Source organism: Gallus gallus, chromosome 2 (genome assembly GCF_016699485.2).
Source record: "Gallus gallus isolate bGalGal1 chromosome 2, bGalGal1.mat.broiler.GRCg7b, whole genome shotgun sequence".
NCBI lineage: Eukaryota > Metazoa > Chordata > Aves > Galliformes > Phasianidae > Gallus > Gallus gallus.
Window position 1 is genome coordinate 3,266,386 of NC_052533.1, and position 21,558 is coordinate 3,287,943.

Consider the following 21,558-nt stretch of genomic DNA (forward strand, 5'->3'; position numbering starts at 1 on the left):
CACCTCCCTTCCAAAAACAAGCTGAGAGAGCTGGGGCTATTCAGTCTGGAGAAAGTTCTGGCAGACCTGTTAGCAGCTTTTCAGTATCTAAAGTAGGGGTATAAGAAAGAAGGGGACAGACTATTCTTCATCCTTGGAGACATTCAAGGTCAGGCTGGACCAGGCTCTGAGCAACCTGAGGGAGCTGTAGGTGGCCCTGTTCATTGCAGGGGAGTTTGACTAGATGGTCTGTAACGGTCCCTTCCAATTCAAACAATGCTATGATTCCATGACCTATACATCCAGCTGCATATCCCCTGGATCCATCAGTGTTGCATCATGACATCAGCCCAGAAGCCGACTTTATCCTGGTCCATATCAAAAGAAGGGTGACCAGCAGGGTGAGAAAGGTGACTGTCTCCCCCTACTCTGCCCTCATAAGAACCCATCTGGAGTACTATGTCCAGGCCTGGGGTCCCCAGCAGAAAAACGATGTGAAACTATTGGAGTGGGTCCAGAGGGGGGCCACAAAGATGATCAATGGGCTGGAGCACCTCTGCCTTGAAGAAAGGCTTAGGCAGCTGGTCATGTTCAGCTTGAAGACAAGGGTCTAGGGAGACCTTACTGCAGCCCTCCACTACTTGAATGAAGCTTACAAGCAGTAGGGGGAACAAATTTTACACAGGCAGATAGCGATACAAAAAGGAAGAAGAGCTTTAAACTGAAACAGTGGAGATTTAGATTAGAAGTTAGGAAGAAACTGTCCATTCAGAGAGCTGTGAAGCACTGGCACTGCTGCCCAGGGAGGTTGTAGATGCCCCATCCCTGGAAGTGCTCAAGGCCAAGTTGGATGGGACCTTGGGCAGCCAGAGCTGGTGCATCATTGTAACCAGAGGATCTTTAAGGTCCTTTCTAACCCAAGCCATTCTAGGTTCTATGATTAAGCCATCTTTGCGTAGCCATACTTGCATGTTCTTGCCCAGGAAGGTGTCAAAAAGGGCTTCTTACTTGCCATGAGGCTTTCCCCAGTGCCATTCACCCTCATAGGATGCGTTTTTGAACTTGCTCTCCAGCCTGAAGACGTAAGTGAAGAAGCGGCAGGATGAGGGCTCGGTGCCTTCTCCAGTTTTACCCCACAGGGGGAAATCTCGCTTCCCATTCAAAGCCTGTCGGATGGCTTGGTTCAGTTTCCACTGCCAAACAGCCTAGGAACAGAGGAAAGAGGAGTGCTGAAGTGTAGAAAACAAAACGGCTCTGAACAGCAAGACATAGAATCAGAGAACATTCTGAGCTGGAAGAACCTCACAAAGATCACCAAGTCCATCTCCCGGCTATATGTGGCACCACCCAAAACCAAACCCTGTATTTGAGAGCAGTGTCCCAGTGCTCCATGAGCTACAGCAGCTCAGGGCCACGTCCACTGCCCTGGAGAGCTGTGCCATGCAGAGGGGACAGTCCCTTCCCTCACCCAGCAGTGCTTTAGTTAATGAAGAAAAAAGAAAAAAAGGCCACAAAAATCACAGACAAAAGGTTTCAGCTACATTTAAGCAGCTGTAGAGTCCAATAATCTGTCTTCTGATGAAGAAGCTGAAATCATGCTGCTTAATGGTATGGAATCACAGAGTGGTTTGGGTCGGAAGGGACCTCAAAGATCATCTGTATGTCAGCTTCCCCTCGGTAGGCAATGTTCTGATCCCACTACAGAGGTGCCATCCTCTCTATGCCGTTTCCCTATTTCAGGGCTTGGCACGTGGTATTTTCAGGTGGAAAAGAAAGGCCCTGACCACTGCTAACCTTCATCTGTGGGTCTTTGGCAGAGAGAACAAACGTTTCTTCCGGGGTTATAATGCGAAGTCCATACCTGTGAAGCAGAAGACATTTTGGGGACTATGAAAAACTTCAGTCAAACAGAAGTTCATTTCTCTTCCGAAGCTAATGCTGTTTTTGCAGCCAATTTTTCTTTCTGAAGAGGTAATCAACTAGTAAGCTCATCTTTGTTCTCTATGTCTGCAGCCAAAACCATTTTATTACTAATTGATTTCAGTATGTCAGTAAATACCAGCAGTCCAAGTCCAAGGTACTGCGATCCCATCTGAAAAGCTCTGCAGTTGTCTGTGGCCCAGAAGCAACCCCACTAGGTGGAAAGAAGCTGACAAAACTTCAAACCATCCTCTCAGTTCCACCGTCAAGTAACTAAGTTGAAAACTTCCTCCACACACATCTCCCAGAGGAGAATTCCCCACTTACGGTCCCGGAGCTGATTTCTCCCTGCAGGTTTCATCTACCCACACAAGCTTCAGATCAAAGCTCTGAAAGCTGTTTCCCTGGAACAAAAGGGAGAAGACATTATGTTGATATAAACATTACGCTTCTCCCTTGCCATGTCAATCCATTGAACAGCAGGGCAAGATTGGCAGCACAATAAATACCCTCTTTTATAGTGCACGTATCTATCTGACATTACAGTGGCAAACTTCAGAGACTGAAAAAAAATGTATAAGGAAGAAAGTTATTAGTTGTTATCACTTACAAGTGGTGGTTCACAAGGCCATGGCTACCATTAACAGTAACAGATCTTCTGTTCCAAGGCACCTTCTTGATGGTACTTAGTTCTACAAGAGTATCTTCCCTATTGTATGACAGCATTCCCAAACCATACCTGCCACACAGCTCTCTCTAGTTTGGCTTATGATCTATCTAGTATATAGATACCAGATGATACAGCCACACACAGCCTAGGAGAACGTTTGTGGAGTCACTGTTTTAACTGAGAAAACACCAAACTGACGAAATAGTTGAAATATTAGGCGAAGATCATGTTTAATATTACATCTCCCATTAACATCTCAAATCCAGGTGGCTGCATTACAGAGCTGCATTCTGTAAGGATGTAGTTGAACAAGGTTGGGTATCAGCATCATGGAGTTGCCATGAATTAATCACTAACGTATCTACCAGATTGGGATAGAAAAGAAGGTTCAGATTCCCAGCACCAGAGTCATCATCTGCAGTCCCCAGCTAGCAGACCAAGACATCCAGTTCAATCCCAGTTCAGTTATGTCTGCACATGCCTCAATAACAGTCACAGCAGCAGATGAGACAGAGGGAGGGAACTGTTGAATGAGGAGAGATGTCTACAATGCAGATATCTTTGTGTTGGATGGTTATCCTCAGCTCTCATCCTGGTTAATGGAATTGAGGGCATGATTCAACTCATCCTCATTTTGCCATCTAGAACAGGTCAGATGAACCGCACCCAGAGAGCATGTGTTTCTCTCCCCTGACTATAAAGGGAGCCTGGGGGGGGGGGGGGGGGGGGGGATTGCTCAGTCCTAAGAAATCTACAACATAAAGTTGAATGAGGTAATTGCCATCCCCTTTCATCAGGCCTAGACCCTGACAACTGAGTTGTGTGAGTCTGCTCAGCGTTATCACAGGGACTCATGTGTGAAGCAGCCCGTAAGATATATCAGCTCACATGGCAGTTGTGCCTAGACACCTGAGGCACTGGCACATTACTAAAGAGCAAGCAGAGAGAGGTGTATATGCAGAGCCAAGCTAGATTACAGGTGCTGTCAGTCAGAGCAAGCAGAGCTGGACTTAACATGCTGCAGAACAGCTTTGAACAAATGCTATGTGTTCATCCAAGACACTCCCTGTCTGCTTCACACTCTAGCCCTAAATCCCTGAGATAGCTCCAAGAACACCTACAACTTCTACTCCCATGCCACTAGCAGGGTGGACCATGGAACATCGTATTTAGTCCTATGTGTAAGTGTTAACAGTGCAAGATCTTTGATTCATCAGGACCTCTTTGAATGAGGAAGAACAAAAAAAGAACAGATTCATACATAGGCATGGGCTTGGGTTACCACCTGTGTTAGCCAGGTAGTACACATTCACTAGGGAAAAAGATATATAGATGCTCTTCTATTCCTATTTTACTAGGCTTTCTTCTCTTACTGTCTAGTGCAAACCACAGGCACGTGGATCTGAGACTGTTTTGAGAACAGCAAGTTCTGCTGCAGTTTCAGTATTACAGGAACGCAGATTTCAGTGTCATTCATCTGTGCCCTTCTTCCAATCTCCCTTCAAGGTTGGAAAATTCACCTGAATTAGCACAAGGACATCATCAAAGAGCAAGATTCGGTCTGATCGATTTGTACTGGCGGAGATGGGGAGATTTTTGCTATCTTCCAGCAGCCTCCTTTCAGGAACACACAGCATGTCCTGCAAAACATCCACAAAGATCAAAGCTGTAGACCAAAAGCATCAGGAAACGGTTTGCAAGAGGACATGGAAATCAAGCCAACAGCTTTTGCAGATGCCAGCTAATAGCAGATAGAACAAGACACAGGGTTCAGCTCCCACAGAGCTAGTGACCATATGGTTTCTTCAGGGATTCCATGCTGTCCTGCTCTGCTGGCTTCCAAACCAAGCCCCAAATGCATAATTTATGTCAAATTTCCTCCATGGGTAAACAGAAGCATAAAAATGCTAAAGGAGCACTCCATCAAGCCACACTAGGTATCTGCAACTCACCGTGAATTTGTAGCCCAAGGATTTCCATAAGGTCTTGGTAAAACAAGCTTCGTCCAAAACTTGGCTAATGAAAGACTTCAGCTTCACATATTCCTTGACAGCGCTGGTAACAATGTCCTTTTCAGAGCCCTGATAAAGGAAGGCAGGGCTTGAATGATGCTTTAGGCATGGGTGTGCAGGGCATCTACTCTCTAGGCTACAGCTCCAGAAAAAAAAGACTCAGCAGCTCTGAATTCAAAGGATTAATGAAAGTTAATCCTCCAAACCCACTTGCAAGGAAAGCCTCCCAAATCTAACATTATCCCTGCCACCAGCAAATGTGTGAGACCTAAGGCCACTTATGTGTCCCGTAGCAGCTCTTCCCTATGATAAGCAGCTTGAACTATGCTGGAGAGCTCAGTGCTCATTGCTTTGAGACTTTCAGGTGGACTCTGCCCCACCAGTGCTTGTTAACACCACTGTAAATCATCTTCCTCACAGCCTCCTTTGGTTTCTCTCCCACCACCACAAAGCCCCACGACCTCTACATGAGTTTTTAATACGAGCCAGCAAAGTAACATCACATAAAGCTTCCTACCTCTTGGAGGACCTCATTCAGTTTGTTAAGGAGCAGTATATATTGCTCGACGTGGTCACGGACAGGTTTGTGAAGGACGGTGTACAAGGCCAATGACATGGAGGTCTCAGTGGTGAAGTCTGTGAGGAATTGTTTCAGCACTGTCTTATGGTGCTTCCAGGCTTCACTGCGTGGTGACATATTAAGAGAAAGGTCCATTAACTAATTGTTCTGCAAACTGCTGCTACTTCATTATCCAAACCTATTTCTTCTGCCAAGCAAACGCTCTGCTGTCTTTGCAAATAGGAATCACATGCACAGATGTACAGAATATGGCATAACTCTCATGATGGTTTGCACTCTGACTGACTCAGATCTGTAAATCCTCTCATGCCCATCACTCATTTTTTCAGTTGCTGTTTTCCACAAGACTCTGACAATGTCTGGAGCAAGCAGTGGAAATCCCCTGCCAGATTCCCACAGAATCCTTTCTCGGGTCCCTCTTCTTACCTCAATTCCCAAATTTACTGAATTCCACTCCCCAAAATCTTTGAGCTACGCGTAGCTGCAAAGAGATGCAGGGATCTCTGTAGACTGTTCTTAAATAAGAGTTTTTGATCCCACTGACCTTTTGCTCTTCGTGGCATGTTCGAAGCCATGGACTACGACATAGTTGGCAAAAGTGACAAAATACCTGTTAGCAAGGGGAAACACAGAGTTAGAAGTAAACGTTAGCAATGAGGTTTACGTGACAAAAGGAAGAAGCTTGCCTGAAAATCCAGCATCAGGTCCACCTTTCCAAGGCAGGCAGAGAGACATTGTTTTGTACCTCTCACTCTGGCTCACTCCCCTTTGTCAGCTCCTTGGTGTAACTCCTCCATTGACTTCTGCACTAGCATTGTTTTAGGAAGTTTAAGCCTTGGCTTTTAGCGTAAGCAAAAGTGAAGTTGTGCAACAGCCCCAGAGAACAGATCTACAAAGGCTAAGCTTAGGATGTCAGCCTCGGATGTATGACCTTCTTCTGCTTGAAGTAAAAACACGTGATTTACTGATGGTAAATCTAAGTACAAATGTCCATGTCAATGCATTTCATCTCTCACTAGAGGGAGATCGAGTTGTACTTTTTGTTAGCAAACACCAAGTTTTCTTCCAGTAGTGATTTCAGACAAGTCAAGTATTCTGTCCAGATTTAATTATCATTTGTTAAATTTTCAGGATCATGCATTTACTGCTTATTTTCAGGCCCCTACGCAGAGCTTTTGCTTACTCCTATACCACTCCAAAAAGGAGAGACATCATAGGACTAAGGCTGCACAGAGTGAGTCAGCAGAGGTGGGCAGGAATCAGCACCCAAACACAGGTTTAATTGCAAAAGAGGAGAAGAGATCTTCAGATGAGTTCCTCCTTGGTGTCGGCTGAAATCTCAGCACAGGTTTTCATCTCCTGTGTGCCTTTCTAAGACAAACCAATTTTAATTCAATTAATCCATTTCCAAGTGAACATACACTGCTTCAAACCCCATTCATATAAAGGCAAAGTTTATTGCATGTAGCTTTCCAAAACGATGCTGTCCAAGTAAAAACAACCCCAAAAGTAGACATTCCTCCTCTCTCTATCTAAATACCCACAAACAAACAAAACCAAGACTAGAAGGACCACTATCTCACTATCTTCCCCCACTATCTTAAGGAGGGAAGATTTAGGTTGGATATCAGGGGGAAGTGGTGAGGTTCTGGAACAGGCTGCCCAGAGAGGCTGTGGATGCTCCATCCCTGGAGGTGTTCAAGGCCAGGTTGGATGGGGCCCTGGGCAGCCTGGTCTAGTATTAAATGTGGAGGTTGGTGGCCCTGCCTGTGGCAGAGGGGTTGGAGCTTCATGATCCTTGAGGTCCCTTCCAACCCAAGCCATTCTATGATTCTGTCTACTGGAGGTAGCATGCCCATCTGCCATCCTGTGCTGGTGCCAATCTACCTAGATGGCACAGCCCATCAAGCAAAAGCTTGGCCATATCTATGATGAATGAAAGACTGAAGACGTTCTGATCTTTATGTCACCTCTAGTGCCCATAACTCATTTTTCATGGTATGACGTCAACACACAGGTTACACACACACACTAATGATATTGGCAAACATTTTGCATTGCAGACAGACAGAGAGCAGATATGTAATTGATTATATAAACAACTATGAGACAGTATGTTACTCATTGTGCTAGGGATGGAATAGGATAGGAAACAAACATGGCAAAAAAAGGCAATATGAACCCTGTCTGATGACATCTTCCCCTCCTCATCCCCATGAGATGGTATACACAGACACTGAATGCAATCCCTTCTATACCCTTTAGGACAGAACACTAACAGACAGGACTGAAGATATTAAGCACATCCCTTTTGCACCAGCCTACCATGGTTGGCAAAGTTAGTTGATAAATTTGGTACCTTATTCTTCTATACTTACTGGATGTACAAGCTGAGGAACAGGTCTCCTTTCCAGACAATGTAAATATCCTGAATGCAGAATGACTCAGAAGTGCTGCATTTTTGCTTCACTATCCGGTAATTCTCTTCTGTGAGGTTCCAGAGAGCTTGAAATTGATCATTCAGGAGCAGAAAGAGCTTAAAGTTCTCTTTTCCTTTCTGGTCACTAGGCTCTTTGGGAGAGAAATGGGGAAGAAAAAGCTATCAGAAAGCCTTGAATCCAGGAAATCTTGTGGAAGATGCTGCCTTTATCTTGTACTCAGCCCAATTTATCAGTGTAAAGCACATACACTATTACAGGAAAGTAATTACGGGGAGGGAGGAGGTGATAATTATTTAGGGTTTCGTTTCTATGAGTAATAGCATGAAGTACCCATGCAAAGGCCTTCTCCTTTCCATGCTTGTGGGGAGTGTGGTCACAGCAGCCTGCAAGGCTCAGACTAAGCTCAGACACGAGCACTAGGGGGAAAATTTGGGGAGGTTTTGCCCCTGGACCAAAGGATTGATCCCAATCTCCTTAGAGGTTAAACTCAGAAGGAAATACAGCATAAGAGGGAAAGAGTTTTCAGGCCTAATCCAGTCTCACCACTTTTAGCCAGGCGAGCTTGTGAATATTTATAGGGCCGTTACTTAAGTGCAGCTGCTCTGATTTTCTGCCAGCTTAGAACGTGCACCCATCCACAAGTTCACCTTCAAAGCCAGACACGAAGATGGACCAAGAAAGGAGAGGCAGAATGAGCATAATTTAGGGGTCATACCTATGTGACAAGCAGTACTACGCTGGAAAGCAGCCTTGGAGATTGCATTGCTTATAATCTGGATTAGTTACAGAATCATAGGGATTGGAAGGGACTTCTGGAGAACATCTAGTCCAACCTCCCTGCTGAAGCAGGTTCCCGAGAGTACATGTCCAAGAAAGGGTCCAAGTGGGTTTTGGGTATCTTCAGAGGGGAGATTTTGTCACCTCTCTGGGCAGCTAGTTACAGTGCTCTGTCACCCTCACAGTAAAGAAGTTTTTTCTTTTGTTCGTATGGAACTTCGTGCCCACTGCTCCCTATCCTGGCACTGATTATCACTGAAAAGAGCCTGGTCCCATCCTCTTAACACCTACCCTTTAGGTACTGATGAGCATTGATCTGATCTCCTCTTAGCCTTCTTTTCTACAGACTAAACAGCCCCAAGACTCTCAGCCTTTCTTTATAAGAGAGATGCTCCAGATCCTCAGTCATCTTTGTGGTCCTCCACTGGACTCTCTCCAGCAGTTCTGTCTGTCTTGAACTGTGGAGCCCAGAACTGAACACAGTACTGCAGATGTGGCCTCACCAGGGCAGAGTAGAAGGGGAGGAGAACCTCCTTTGACCTGCTGGCCACACTTTTCATAGAATCATAGAATCACTAAGGTTGGAAAAGACCCACAGGATTATCCAGTCCAACCATAATGCACCCCGCCTATAACAACCTCTAAAACCAACATGAATCACAGTCTTGCATGAAAGGTTGTAGACGTCCTTAAGAACAGTCTTAAATGGAATAGCTCTACCTGTCACTTACTCCAGCACATCAGCCCCCAATGAGTTCTCAGTTGCTGTGTTTCCAGGGTAATTCCCTTCATGTATGCCCCAGTTAATCAAGGCAAGAACTGGAGACAAAGAATATCTTCTCTGTCCTACCTGACTGCAGCAGAGGCTTGAAGATGAGGGCATCCATCCGTGCCAGGCATGCTGAAAAGTTTTCTTCCACTTGGAGCAAAGATGTAGTAGCTTCAGCTGCGCACATGTCCTGGGTACAACACAGAAGGCACACATCAGCTCCCTGCACAACTATCCATCTACTGATGGCTGCAGTGCTCATCTCAAACATTCAGCCTTTCCTGCTCCTGACAGCTGACAGAGGTATTAGCTGTCCTCAAAAGGCATTTCAAAGCATTAGAAGAGGAAACAGAAACCCAGTAGATCGAGATGAGGTGGCATCACAGACCACTGAGATTGCAGCCTGCTCTCCTGCTGCCCCAGTTTGACATCATCTCATGCAGACCATGATACTTCTCTATGTTCAGGGATGACCCCAAGCTTCTTGAAGCATGTTCATCCCTCTTGGTGCCAGATTCTGTCTTCCAGAGGGAAATCCCCGTAGTACAAGGCACAAAAGATAAAGCAGAGCATCTCTCCCCATCTCTCACCAGTTGTCTACCCTTGTGCCACACTCGGCGCCTTTTGGCATTGTAAGCAATCGTATGGAGCTGCAGAGCCTTGCCAGCCATCGCAAAGCGCCCGGCCCTCTGAGGGAACAGAGCTCTGGCGTTGCTCCTTCCTCAATAAGACACTATGGTTAAAATGTCACAACTCTTGTGTCACGCAAAGGACGGCTTCCCTAAAGCGGAAGTGGGCAGAACTTAAGAGACAAAATATGAAATTAAAATAAATAAATAAATAAAAAACCACTACGTGAGCACACTACGGTAGCTTCCTCCTTCCCAGCCTTATGACCCAAAAGAAATGTATCAGAGGAAGTGAGTGTGAGCCGACTAATAGCATGACATGCAGGACTATTGGGGGGAAAAGCCCTGGTGATGGAAATAGTATGGATGGAGACAGATGATATTGCTAATGGAGAAAAAAACACACTACCTTTGAAACTAGTTACACTTCACAGGAAGAATTACCCTGAACACCTCACCATGGACTATAAAAGATCCCCTCGGTCACTAGCTTAGGTGGGACTGTATCATTTTAAAGCTTCTTGGAGGCTGGACTCATTGCTAAATAAGAGTTTATGTTCCCTACACTTTGCAAACCCTGTTCACAATCTCCATTTCTATGTCAGTCTGGGACGTGGGTTGAAATGGCATCACAGAATAAGGGACACTTGGCAGTTTGGATAGTTAACTGGCCTGCTTTCAAGTGGTTGCTCATGTCCAGACACAACTAACTGCACAGACAGATGGCTATTTTCTCCTTAGTAACCACTGCCTCTTAAATTACATTTGTCTGAAAAAAAATGGGAAATGTTAAAAAGATTCCATAATCTTATTAGATTGCAAGTCTTCATACATCAAGCTCTGCATGACCACAAGGCTATTTTTTGCAGCAACATTGCTGACTTGTCCCAGAGGAAAGCTCTATGCATGCAAACAGGTCAAAAGCTGGAATCCAGACTCCTCCTGGCCACTCCCATAGAGAGCAACACAGCCAGAAGCAAAGCAAAACAGCCAGCCCTCACCCAAGAACACCATGAGGACAAGGCAGACAGATTTTTCCACACCATCAGTAGAACCCTGTCTTATAGGAACACAGATAAAATTGCTTCACATAGGTACTAGAGAGCATTTAAGCTTGTACACATTTCCAAGCTTGATTAATCAGAGAATAAAATCAGGCAGTTTACGTGAAAGCATTTCATTTCAAACACTTCAACAGAACAGCAGCAGGCAGTCAGTGGGGTAGCATTAGGATCCCTGAACAAGTCTGCTAGGACTGGGGCATTTTCTCCATCTGGTCCTTCTTCTGGCCTTAAGTTGCACCAGGGGAGGTTCAAGTTGGAACTAAGGAAAAAATTCCAAAACAGTGGTGATGCAGTGGCACAGCTGCCCAGGGAGGTGGTGGGGTCACCATCCCTGGAGGTGTGCAGGACTGTGGAGATGTGGCACTGAGGGACGTGGTCAGTGGGCATGGTGGGATGGGTTGGGGTTGGACTTGGGGATCTTAGAGGTCTTTTCCAACCTTAATGATTCCAGGATTCTTTAGAATGAGTTTTATTCTTGGAGAACAAAAAAGATGGGTGATAGATGCCAGGCTCAGAAAGTCTTTCCCAAACCCTCCTCATGAGAAAATAGCCAGAGAAACCACCCAATCACACACAGTGGAAAACAGAAGACTTGAAAAAAAGGTGTAGATACACACAGCTTCGCTCAACGGGAACGCAGTGAGCCACGAGCAGTTGGGCAGGAGGCTGAGGGGCACGCATGCAACATCAGAGCTCCAATCTAGGGCTAATTTGGTTATTTTTTTTTTCCAACAGAAGAACTGGAGGGGTCCTCCCAGATGTCCAGAAGGGACTTACTGATCTGCAGCATTGCCCCTTTCAACCATAACCTGGTCTCACACTCTGACTCTTGCCCATCTGCAATCCCAGTTAATTAAGGATCTATCACCTGTCACGTCTTGAGATGGACTAATTCCAACCCAAACGTAGTAGTTTAGGATCATTTGCTGAACGAATGAGCAGCACCAATCAGCTTTCAAAACAGCTTTTCTGCAACCACAGAAAGACCTAAATTGCCACATCACCCACTAAGGTAAACATGAGTTCCAGCCAGCATTTCCATGCTTTCCCCATCAGTTCTATGAAAACAGCATCTGTACATTTATTCTAGCCCCATGAGGCAGAGAGGATTTGAAATTCATCACCTGATGAACAAAACTGATGCTGACTCAGACACAGGGCAAAAAAGAAACAACCACAAAAGAAACAATCCAGAGGTACTGTACATTTGCTTAGATGAAAAACTGAACAACTCTGATGCTGCTGGGTGGTGGGAGCATTCAGCAGAAATCTGGGGCTGTCACATCCTCCCCCTTGGGCAGAATTGCAAGATGTACACATCCAAGGAAGGGTTGCTGATAGAAAGAAGGAAAAAAAAACCCACAACATCTATAGGAATTGCTAGATCTCTGTAACCCATCGTGTTCTCGGACTGTCTGCTGAGCACTGCAGTGGGGGAAGAACAAAGGGTGATGGAACAGTTAATATCAACATAAGCAGTTTCCTGACTATCTAACAAATGGAGCAGCCCAGGTCACTGGGAGGGGCATTTGTCCTCAACAGGATCTGTCCAAAAACTACTGAGTGCATATTAAAACAGAAACACACATCACTCAAGAAGCCACAATGGGTAGTTACACCCAGCTGGAGGAAATTGCAAGAAGAGTGGGTGGAACACTTCAAAAAGCAAATTAAAAGTTACTTCGGTGAATTTCTGAGCTTCACGTTCAACTTCCCGAAGAATCTCTTTCTATTTTGAAGTCTATAGCTCCAAGGCAACAGTTCCACCATGAAAATGCCATGTCAGATGGGGCATAAAATTTCTCCTGGAAACACACCCAGTCAGAAAACTCAATCACTTCTTCTAAATTAAGAAACAGTTTGAAACGTCACACAGGGGCTATTCACTTTCCAACTTCCTCTTGTGAATCCCCTTTTGTATTGAAGATTATCAGTCAATAAAAATAAAGACTTATCAAGCAGAAGCAGCATGGCAGAAATAATAGACTTATGCTCAAATCATTTTAATACTGAACTTCCTGGAATGGAAATGCCATGAGCACGTGTGCTGTAGGCCCTCCCCTTCTTAAACTGTTCTCTTTCTCTGCATCAGCCTTCCTAAAGGATATTGCGCTGAAGGCCTTCCAGTCTCCTCCCCATCCTTACAACAGTGAGCATGAATGCTTAATCCTGGATAGACAAACATCTCGCCACTTGGCAGCAGTATGCAGCTTGGAGCATCTGAAAGTGTAAAGCCCTCTTGTTCTTTCACTTTACAACTCTAAGGGATGCACATTACAGAGCAGAATAACACAGCTCTGCACTAAATCTGCCAGTAGCAAGCTCCTTTCTCAAAAATTAGCAGATAAACCCATCAAAAGTTTGTCACGCTGAGTTTATACAGGCCAACATTTCATGTCACATCACAGTGATGTTCTGAGACAAATACAGGAACCTTAAACTGGAATGAATGTGGACCTAAGCGTTTCCTCACCTCTGTCAACTCAATGATTGTATCATTATGATTAGCATAACCAAATTTTTACTTTATTTCGTGGAGAGAGCTGGGGGGGAGGTAATGGGTTAGCATTAAGGGTTCATTTTAAGGGGTTGGAGGAAAGGAAATACTTGTTTTGAGCATGGACCCTGGACTCTAGCTTCCTTACCAGGTTAGTTTTTAACCTAGATCTTTTCCCCAGCTTGATCTAAAGTACCACCACATGAATGGGCTCACAAGCACAATGGGTTCTCCTCTTTCATTAGCAGTGATAGCTCAGAGTCCATGAACTCACAAGCTCGTTAGGCTGTGGGGACAAACTCTGGTGACCTGTGCTGAGACACTGCTCCTCTTTTAATCCCAACCTTGGCTGCTTTCCTCTAAGGACCATGCTTCCCATGCAGCTAATTGCATTTCCAACTGCCATCTCCCTCACGTGTCGTGCTCCAGCTGAGTCTGCATTCAGGCCAGCACAAAGACCATTCTGTCATGCAGAAAAACAGCCCTGAGCTTTGTTTAACCAACACCAACACTGGACTGAATGCTCCTGTTCAGAATTTCTCTTGTCAAGCCCTGTGGTGAAATAACATCCAACTTACTGGAGCCACCTCATAGCCACCAGAAACACACAGTGTGCAAGAGAGAATTGGGAATTAGTGAGGTAAAAAGACTAGAAAAGTAGAGAGGGCAACAGAGGTGTGGTAGTTATTTGGATTATGCTTTAGCATGGAATACAAGAAATGTGCAGATGCCAGCACAAGTTGGTCTGTGAAAGAACTCAGGGGTCTCAGTTCCGTGTTTTCTTAAGCTGAGGAAACTGTTGAGCAGCACAGCAATAAAAGCAGGTAGGCACAGTTCACAACATCATTTAAAAACCACAGGAGAATGAATGCACCCCCCCAAGACTCTCACCCTCAACATGAGACCCTTGGGCTCTTGGTCCAGGCTCCCATGCAGCAGACATCTGGAGCACAACACAGCCAGCTCTGCCATCAAGCAAAGGGGCCAGCTCTGTACAACCAGTGGGATATCTTACATTGCTCACCTTGCCTCATTAAACTGTGGAACTCACTGCCATGAGAATTTGTTGTTGCTATGGGTATATTATACATGGCATTCAAAAGTAGCTGGAGGAGTCCATGGAGGAAAAAAAAAATCAATTAAAAGCTAATAAAAACAAAGGCATCAGCTCTAGGTCAGGAAGTCCCTGAAGAGGCAACTGCATATGGAAGAACTGTTACTACAACTCTTTCCAGTTTTCCACGCTGTCCTTCTCCAAGCACGTTCTGCTTTATCAGAGGTGAGGTAGCCTGGCTTAATGCTGCTGATTTTGTGCATTAGTCTTAAAATCATTTGTTGATCACCTCCATGGCAGGACCTCAGGCAATGAGAAAAGAATAATATAAAGTAGTAAAAATACGGACCAAGTCAAAATCTGATCAGATTTTGGGTAATAGTGGATAGCCAGGAGTTAAGGGTCAGACATGAATTCAACTCAACTATTCTCTGCATAGAATTGTGTAATTGACTGTTTTCTGCCCAAGAACAACTTTTGTTTTCCCTGTGCAGACTTTCGTCTCAGTCCATCTTCAAAAAAAGGAAGCTACGAGTGGGGGGAGGGGAGAATGTTTCTTTTTCAATTCATTTTTATTTACTTATTTTTGCAAAAATAGGGAATGCAAATGCATAGAAGCATAAAGATCAAATGACCAAAGTCTGTTGGTTTTTTTCTTCCCCAAACCCAGACTGGGAGGAGCTCACGTCCTTTCCTTAGAAAGCTTGCTTCTTCAGCTTACTTGAAAAGGACAAAACCCATCTGCCCTCACTGGCTGTGTAAAGGCTGAACTACCCACCTCAGATTCCCTTTGTAACCAACAAAGATTTGAGTCACGAGAGAAGCTCAGCTTAATTCAGACTGAGGTAAGTGGACCTTTGGGCATACCTGGTCTCTTTTCACTAGCTACAGAATTAAACACCTGCAATGTGACATTTTACTTGTTAATAGCTAACGCTGGAGATCCCTCTCACGACAATTAGGGATATCATTCAACCTTTGCAAATAACAAGACATATATCCTAAGTATGATAAGGCTTGCAGGTGAGATGATGTTTATTTAGTGCTTTAATTTCCCTTGGTCTCATGCCTCCCATTATCGTTATCACTTACAAGCAGCGCATGCAAGTGGAAACAGAACTATTCTGACCCTGCAATTGATATGCAACACAAAATGACTTGGTGTTATTTGATCAAACTCCACACCAAATGTGAAGTAACTGCAGGTTGTCCGGAGGCACATAAACAAATTAAATCACGAGAAGAGACAACTCCATTTTCATTGGAGTGAGACTATTATGGGAAAGCCAGAAGACTACAGTTAGGTACTATGTTAGCGTCACATCTTCAATAGCAACTTTGGAACTGGAGCTCCACTTTCTTGGCCCTATACTCTCAATATGTTTGCTTTGCTTTTACAAAGCAAGTGGGCCTCAAAAAGCAAAAGAAATAATGGAGGTACTCCACATCTTGGTTTTAGAGTACACATTACCATCTACATCAAAACAGTATTGAGTCAGCCCCAGAGTATCAGAGCCTGAATCACAGCCTGGAAACAAACCCAGAAGCACAGAGTGTCCATCACCTGGGACAACAGAAAAACCAATGGTACAATTGCTTAATGATGAGATGGAGCTCAGTGTACAGTAGCACCATCATCCTGTTCCATGCTTTTTGCTCAAGATCTCCAGAACTTGAGCAGGAGCAGAGGGGTTTTCATTTCATCTGTGCTTAAAGACAGAGGACCATCATAAAGTTTCCACAGCAGATGACTGACCTCATGGCTTCACCAAATATTGATGAGTGAGCCTACAAACCTACCCATGAGCTGATGCCTTCTGACTCCCTACATGATGCTCCTTCCATCTCACAGACATTTTCTTACGCTAAGTTTCTAAGGCCCAAAAGTTAATGAGGTACCACAATGAAATGCTTTCTTTCACCACCTCACTGACCTGCCCTGCCAAGCAATACATAAAAAGCCTGAGGACACAAAACCTTTGGAGTGGCATTCCCAGCGTCTGCCAGAAATAGAGCAGAGTCCATATACAGGAAGAAGAATGAGTCAAAAAGTCTTGCCTGGATTAGTGTCATCCCTGCACTCTCCCCTAATGCTCAAGGCATTAGCAAAGCCTGAGTGCTGTAGGAAGCTCCCAGGGTTTAATAAGAGCCTTCGGGTGCTCTTGGAGGGCAAATTACAATGTGAAGGCAGGACAGACCTGCCAGCAGTCACCAGTGCTTCCTAACCTCTGATCATCATTCCAAGACGCTACAGCTCACTGAAGTGCTTTCAGTGCCAAAACCTAGGTCTTTTGATGACCTGAAGAGCTGGTCAGAAGCCCTGGCAAAACTGTTTCACAAGAAAATTCCTGTTAGTTGAGCCCCAAATACTTTGCATGAGCCTCTTACATTTGAAGAGGAATGTAAACAGTTCCCTACCAGCCTGGCACTAAGAGCAACAAACACAGCTTGGCCTCTTTCCGAGGTCCACTCCCAGTGTGATCCCCCAGCAACCAGCTGTTGCACTGGGAATCCCAAAGGATGCAAACCCTACCTGATCCTAGAATCTGTTTATGGATATCCCTCTCTAGTATGCTTCTACTGTTTACCTCCAGAGCACACTGCCAAACTGAAAGCAGGGTCTTGACACGCAGTTCTGCCTGTTTTCTTTGCAAATCCTCAGAAATCTTACACTGCAACTTGTTGGGAATTGAAGTCATTGCAGTAGCAATAATGGAAGTACCTCATTTGGGGAGCAGCTGCTCGAGGAAGCTTCCTGGTCATAGGAAATTTCCACAAAGAGGCATAGGTTTGGTTCAGGTCCAAATTAAACAGCGTTAAAGTTTAAAAACAAACCCTCCTGTGCACTGCAGCTCCTCCTCTTCTGCCTTTGAACATCTTGTTGTTTGTTATTTATAAAAACAAAAAAACAAAAACCGTACCACAGAACTCTTCAGAGTGTTGCTGCTCTTCTGTCATTGGGCCTTTGACCCAGACTTTTCTATCAACACCTAAGCTATCTCCAACTTTTCAACTGCTTCCCTCCCTTGCAGAAACCAGAGAGCTTAACAGCCTCTCTCTCCATGACTAATTAGTTGGGTATTGGTTTCTTTACTCTGCTGGGTGAGCACTGCAAGACCAGCATGAAGGCATGGTCTGCAGCCTTATTTCATCAGGCTTGTGTTCCCTGCTTGCCTGGCATGGGTGGAGAATCCCTCCCCAGCGTCAGGAGGAAGCCCCAGCACAGAGCATCAGACAGGGGTGAACGTGCTCTGAAGCATCACTAGATGGAAAATTAAAGGTGAGAGCAAGCAGAGGGTTCTACAGCTCTGGGTCGTATTAGGAATTAACTTAAATATGATGTGCCTTCTTTATGCAGGGCAGTATGTCTAGATGAAACAAAGGGCTGCATGCAAGCACATTTGGCACTCCAGGAAAACACACTCCATGTCTGTGGTCACCTGCATGGGTACACTTCCTACCCACAGAAAACATTCCCCAACTGCACGCTGCTTCAGGAGTTTTATCCATAGGACATCACCGTAAGGCAGATCTCATTGATCTCACACCCTTCCTGCACCACACGGCTACACATAAGCCTGAAGATTAATGAGAGCACAACCAACCAACCGACACCGGTCGCAAAACCCCGAAATAACCCAACGTACCTTGCACAAGGCGGCCAATTAAAATTCCCCTGTGCTCAGTGCTATGGCAGCAGCCGCTCCGAGCTCCCAGCCCTGAAATACCCACAGCCGCCGCTCTCCCCTCCCACCGCTCCCTCCCACATCCAGCAAAACACAGATCTGGGCCTGTTCATTAAATGAGACACCCACAGGGCCCGAGGAGAGTTACGAAACCCGCATAAAATGAGGTTTCTACGGCAATTGATAGTTATTTGCTTTTTCTTTTTAAAGACTCTACGAGCACGTGTATGTTTTGTTTTTTTTTTCCCCCCCCCAATACAAAACAGGAAACTGGAAATCAACAGAATATGCTTTTTTTTTTTCCTGCGTGCAGTGACAGTGCTCAGCTTTAATCCCTTTTTACCTACGTTGCATTTCCATAGCTGTTTGCCAAGCTCCTGTGCTTCCATCCCTGTTCTGCCGGTCTCTCTCCTCACGCAACTTCTGCACTTGCTGGAGGAGCTCTCGCAGGAGGCATTTCCCTGGGAAATGGGGCATGGGGACATTTCCTGCTATTCAGAGCCGGCAGCTGGCAGTGTGCAGCAGACACTGCACGTGATGTGCACGGACTGTCCTCCCAGCTAGTGGAAATAGTGCCCTCCTTCTTTCATGAAATAAATTGAAAGGAAAAAAAAGTGCTTGGAGAGGAGAAAAAATGGGGGAGGGAGAGGAATCGGGGGCTGGAGGGAGGGGAGAAGAGAAAATTAGAGAGGGGGGGAAAAAGGAAATAAAGGGATAAAAAAGGAAAAAAAAAGATGGGGAAAGAGGAAACAGAAGAAAAGGAAAAATAAAGGAAAAAAAAAAAGGAGGGAGGGAGGAAAGGAAAAGAAAAAGGAAAGGAAAAATAAAAGGAAAAAAAGGGGGAGGGGGGTGGAGGGAGGAAAGGAAAAAGAAATAGAAAAAAAAAAAACAAACCAACCAATGAAACTGACACAATCAGAAGGATCCAGAGTACTCCCAACTACATACCAGAGCTCTAACTGCATCCCCTGTCCTGAACATAAAGCCCTGCTTCTTTTTCCCCAATCAATCTGCAATTAGCAAACTCCCACGAGCGCTCTGTCAGTGCGGCCGCCTCCACCGCACACTCACTCTCCCCATCAGGAAAAAACAAATATGCTGCACGACAAAGCCCCCGCACCCTCCCCGTCTGCTTCAGAGCACAAACAAAGCTCCATTATTTCCCAGTACTCCAACATGTTCCGACTCAGCCACTTGCCTCTTCCCTGCTTCATAACCTCCAGGACTCTTCCAAGCTACTGGAACTTACAGTAGGCAGAGGGGTGAGGACAGTCCAGCTGTGTATAGCGAGGATGCATGGGAGACAAGAGGTGCCTCAATCACCTTTTGTTCAGAAAGGTTCTTCTGTTGTCTTGACTTCCTTCCTACTTTCCCAGCCTCACAGGATGTTTTTGGAGCGGGACGTGAACATAACTCACTGTCTGCCTCAACACAAAGGTTTGTAAGACGCACAGAGACAGAGCAGCAACCCCCATACACCCAACACCAGGAAGGTGCAGCAGAGGGAATGGAAAGGGTGAGCAAGCGATGAGGTCATTGCCAGCCTCCGACCTGCTCTGCAAGCTGAGAAGGCAAGGAGACGGTGATCAAGGCTTCAGCATGACTACAGACCTTTCTCTTCCTACCCAAAATTGGGAATTAAATCAGATTTCCCACATCCGGAGGAAATGCTCACCCACCAGGGGCTGGATGGCAGGTGGACACCTTGCCACTTCAGACAGACCAAGTCCTGGCAAGATCTCTGCAAAGGTGCTGGAGTCGAGGAGGACTTTCCAGCCTCCTGATCTTGAATGAATGAAGATTCCTCCATGCCAGCGTTTATGACAGTACCTACACTCCAGAATGGGTTTCAGAGGCTGAAGTGCTATGCATTTCCTCACCAATCTTGGTTTGTGGATCTCCAGCAGAACTGCATGTAAGGCCCAGGAGCTCTGCTCCCTTCAGGTTCGCCCCACTGAGCGCATTTGGACCTCGATATCAAGCTCAGCTTTGTGACTTGGCCAAGTGCTCCCTGGAATCCTGTTTTTTCCCCCCCCTTTATGCCTTTCAATTCTAATCTAGTAAAGATGAAGTGAGAACCTGTGCTGACATACAGTGATACAATCATTTGCTTTTGGACACTTTCTTTCACTTGCACTTCCTTATGCTCCCACTCATTTCATGCCCTTCCTCTTTCCTCCAACTTATCCACAGGCCTGATAACCCTCAGGCCTTCAGGTTCCTTAGACAGATCCTAGCTGTCTAATCTGCTTTCTTCATCCTCCTCAGTGCAGCTTCGCATCCCTGCTCCCTCTGTCCTCAGCACTGAGATGAGAGCTTCACCTTCCAGACCGAGATATTTCCCACCATCAGCTGTCCCCACTGCATGGACAACTCAACTGGTGGTGCAGCAACCGGATTGCCACAGTTTTTACTGCAAGAATTGACCTTGCTTCACTATAAAAATCCCAAAACGTCAGTGATTTGCTCCTGTTTGAACAACCACTGAGCTGTCCTAGTGTGAGGACTGCTGACTGCCCTGCAGCCACAATCAGGGCCCTCAGCACATTGTGAGTGACCCATCCCCAGAGGTGCTCAAGGTCAGGTTGGATGGGGCCCTGGGCAGCCTGATCTGGTGGGGGGGCAACCCAAAAAACGATTTTTTTTTTAAAGGGAAAAATACAGAAATTACAAAGCAAACTTGATAGACTTTCAATAGCAAAAGCCAAACCAAAATCAGGGATACATTGAAAGCCAGTCTTTGAATAAAAGAATCTTCACCTGGAGCTTTTTGAAGCCTCCTCTGCTTACAATTTTTATTAAGTGAAAACAATGTTTTCCACTGAAGTCCTTAGAAATCTTCTCTATCAGGTCTAGGTCTCCCTCATTATCCAACCAGATTGTTGTTATTGAAATCTTCTCTGGCTGCTGGCAGCCACAGATCTCAAAGATGGACTGATATAATTTCCACATGGGAGCTTAGGGGATACCACCAGCGTTCCTCTGCCCACAGCCAGCAACAACATGCACTGCAGGCTTTGTATTTTGCTGTTCTGCTCAACTACAGTTTTACAGCTTTGTTTCCTGCACTTGCAAATGCCCCTCTGCGGAATGGTTTAAGAACAGATAAAATCATCACTATGAATAGCTAACAAGGAATGAGAGAAGAGAAGTTGCAGTGCAAGGGTACCAACAAACATGCTTCCTCTGAGAGGTTAATTAGATGGAACAGCAATTCAGCCATCTACGTCAATTAAAAGCCTGTATTCATCAAGAAAATACAAAACCGGCCTTGATCAAGAAAACTAAGAGAAGTTCACTCTGTTCCTTGTGCTGAGTTTTTAGCCATGGAAACAGAATCGTCCATCAAATCTCACCAACTACTGAGAAAATCTTTTCTTGAAATGCAGCTTCCCTGAAGCAAGTGGCATTTTCCACCAAGGAGGGGGTTTTTTGGTTCTGGTTTCTCATTGCTTTGGCCTATTTATAGCCTACGTTCCT

General features: G+C 45.3%; 1 protein-coding gene and 1 non-coding gene across 11 annotated transcripts in view; both read right to left on the minus strand.

The window, feature by feature from the left end:
- ALS2L (ALS2 C-terminal like) overlaps nucleotides 1–21,558 on the minus strand; it is a 57,606-nt gene that overhangs the window by 16,498 nt on the left and 19,550 nt on the right. For 3 of the 10 annotated variants that reach the window (XM_040695458.1, XM_004939096.5, XM_040695457.2), the window contains 9 exons: nucleotides 9,230–9,338; nucleotides 7,540–7,732; nucleotides 5,706–5,771; nucleotides 5,099–5,264; nucleotides 4,522–4,650; nucleotides 4,090–4,209; nucleotides 2,227–2,303; nucleotides 1,774–1,840; nucleotides 988–1,184 (listed from right to left, as the gene is read on the minus strand). In XM_040695458.1, coding sequence (XP_040551392.1) covers nucleotides 988–1,184; nucleotides 1,774–1,840; nucleotides 2,227–2,303; nucleotides 4,090–4,209; nucleotides 4,522–4,650; nucleotides 5,099–5,264; nucleotides 5,706–5,771; nucleotides 7,540–7,732; nucleotides 9,230–9,338 — 1,124 coding nt within the window. Of the gene's footprint in view, nucleotides 1–987; nucleotides 1,185–1,773; nucleotides 1,841–2,226; nucleotides 2,304–4,089; nucleotides 4,210–4,521; nucleotides 4,651–5,098; nucleotides 5,265–5,705; nucleotides 5,772–7,539; nucleotides 7,733–9,229; nucleotides 9,339–9,738; nucleotides 18,088–18,421; nucleotides 18,624–19,276; nucleotides 19,378–19,401; nucleotides 19,594–21,558 lie in introns of those variants that run through there. The other 7 variants (XM_015281136.3, XM_015281134.4, XM_015281135.4 and 4 more) reach the window with 7 other exon arrangements.
- Nucleotides 18,021–18,092, minus strand: MIR1639 (microRNA 1639). Its single transcript, NR_035130.1, has one exon. It is a non-coding gene; the product is annotated as a microRNA 1639 (primary transcript).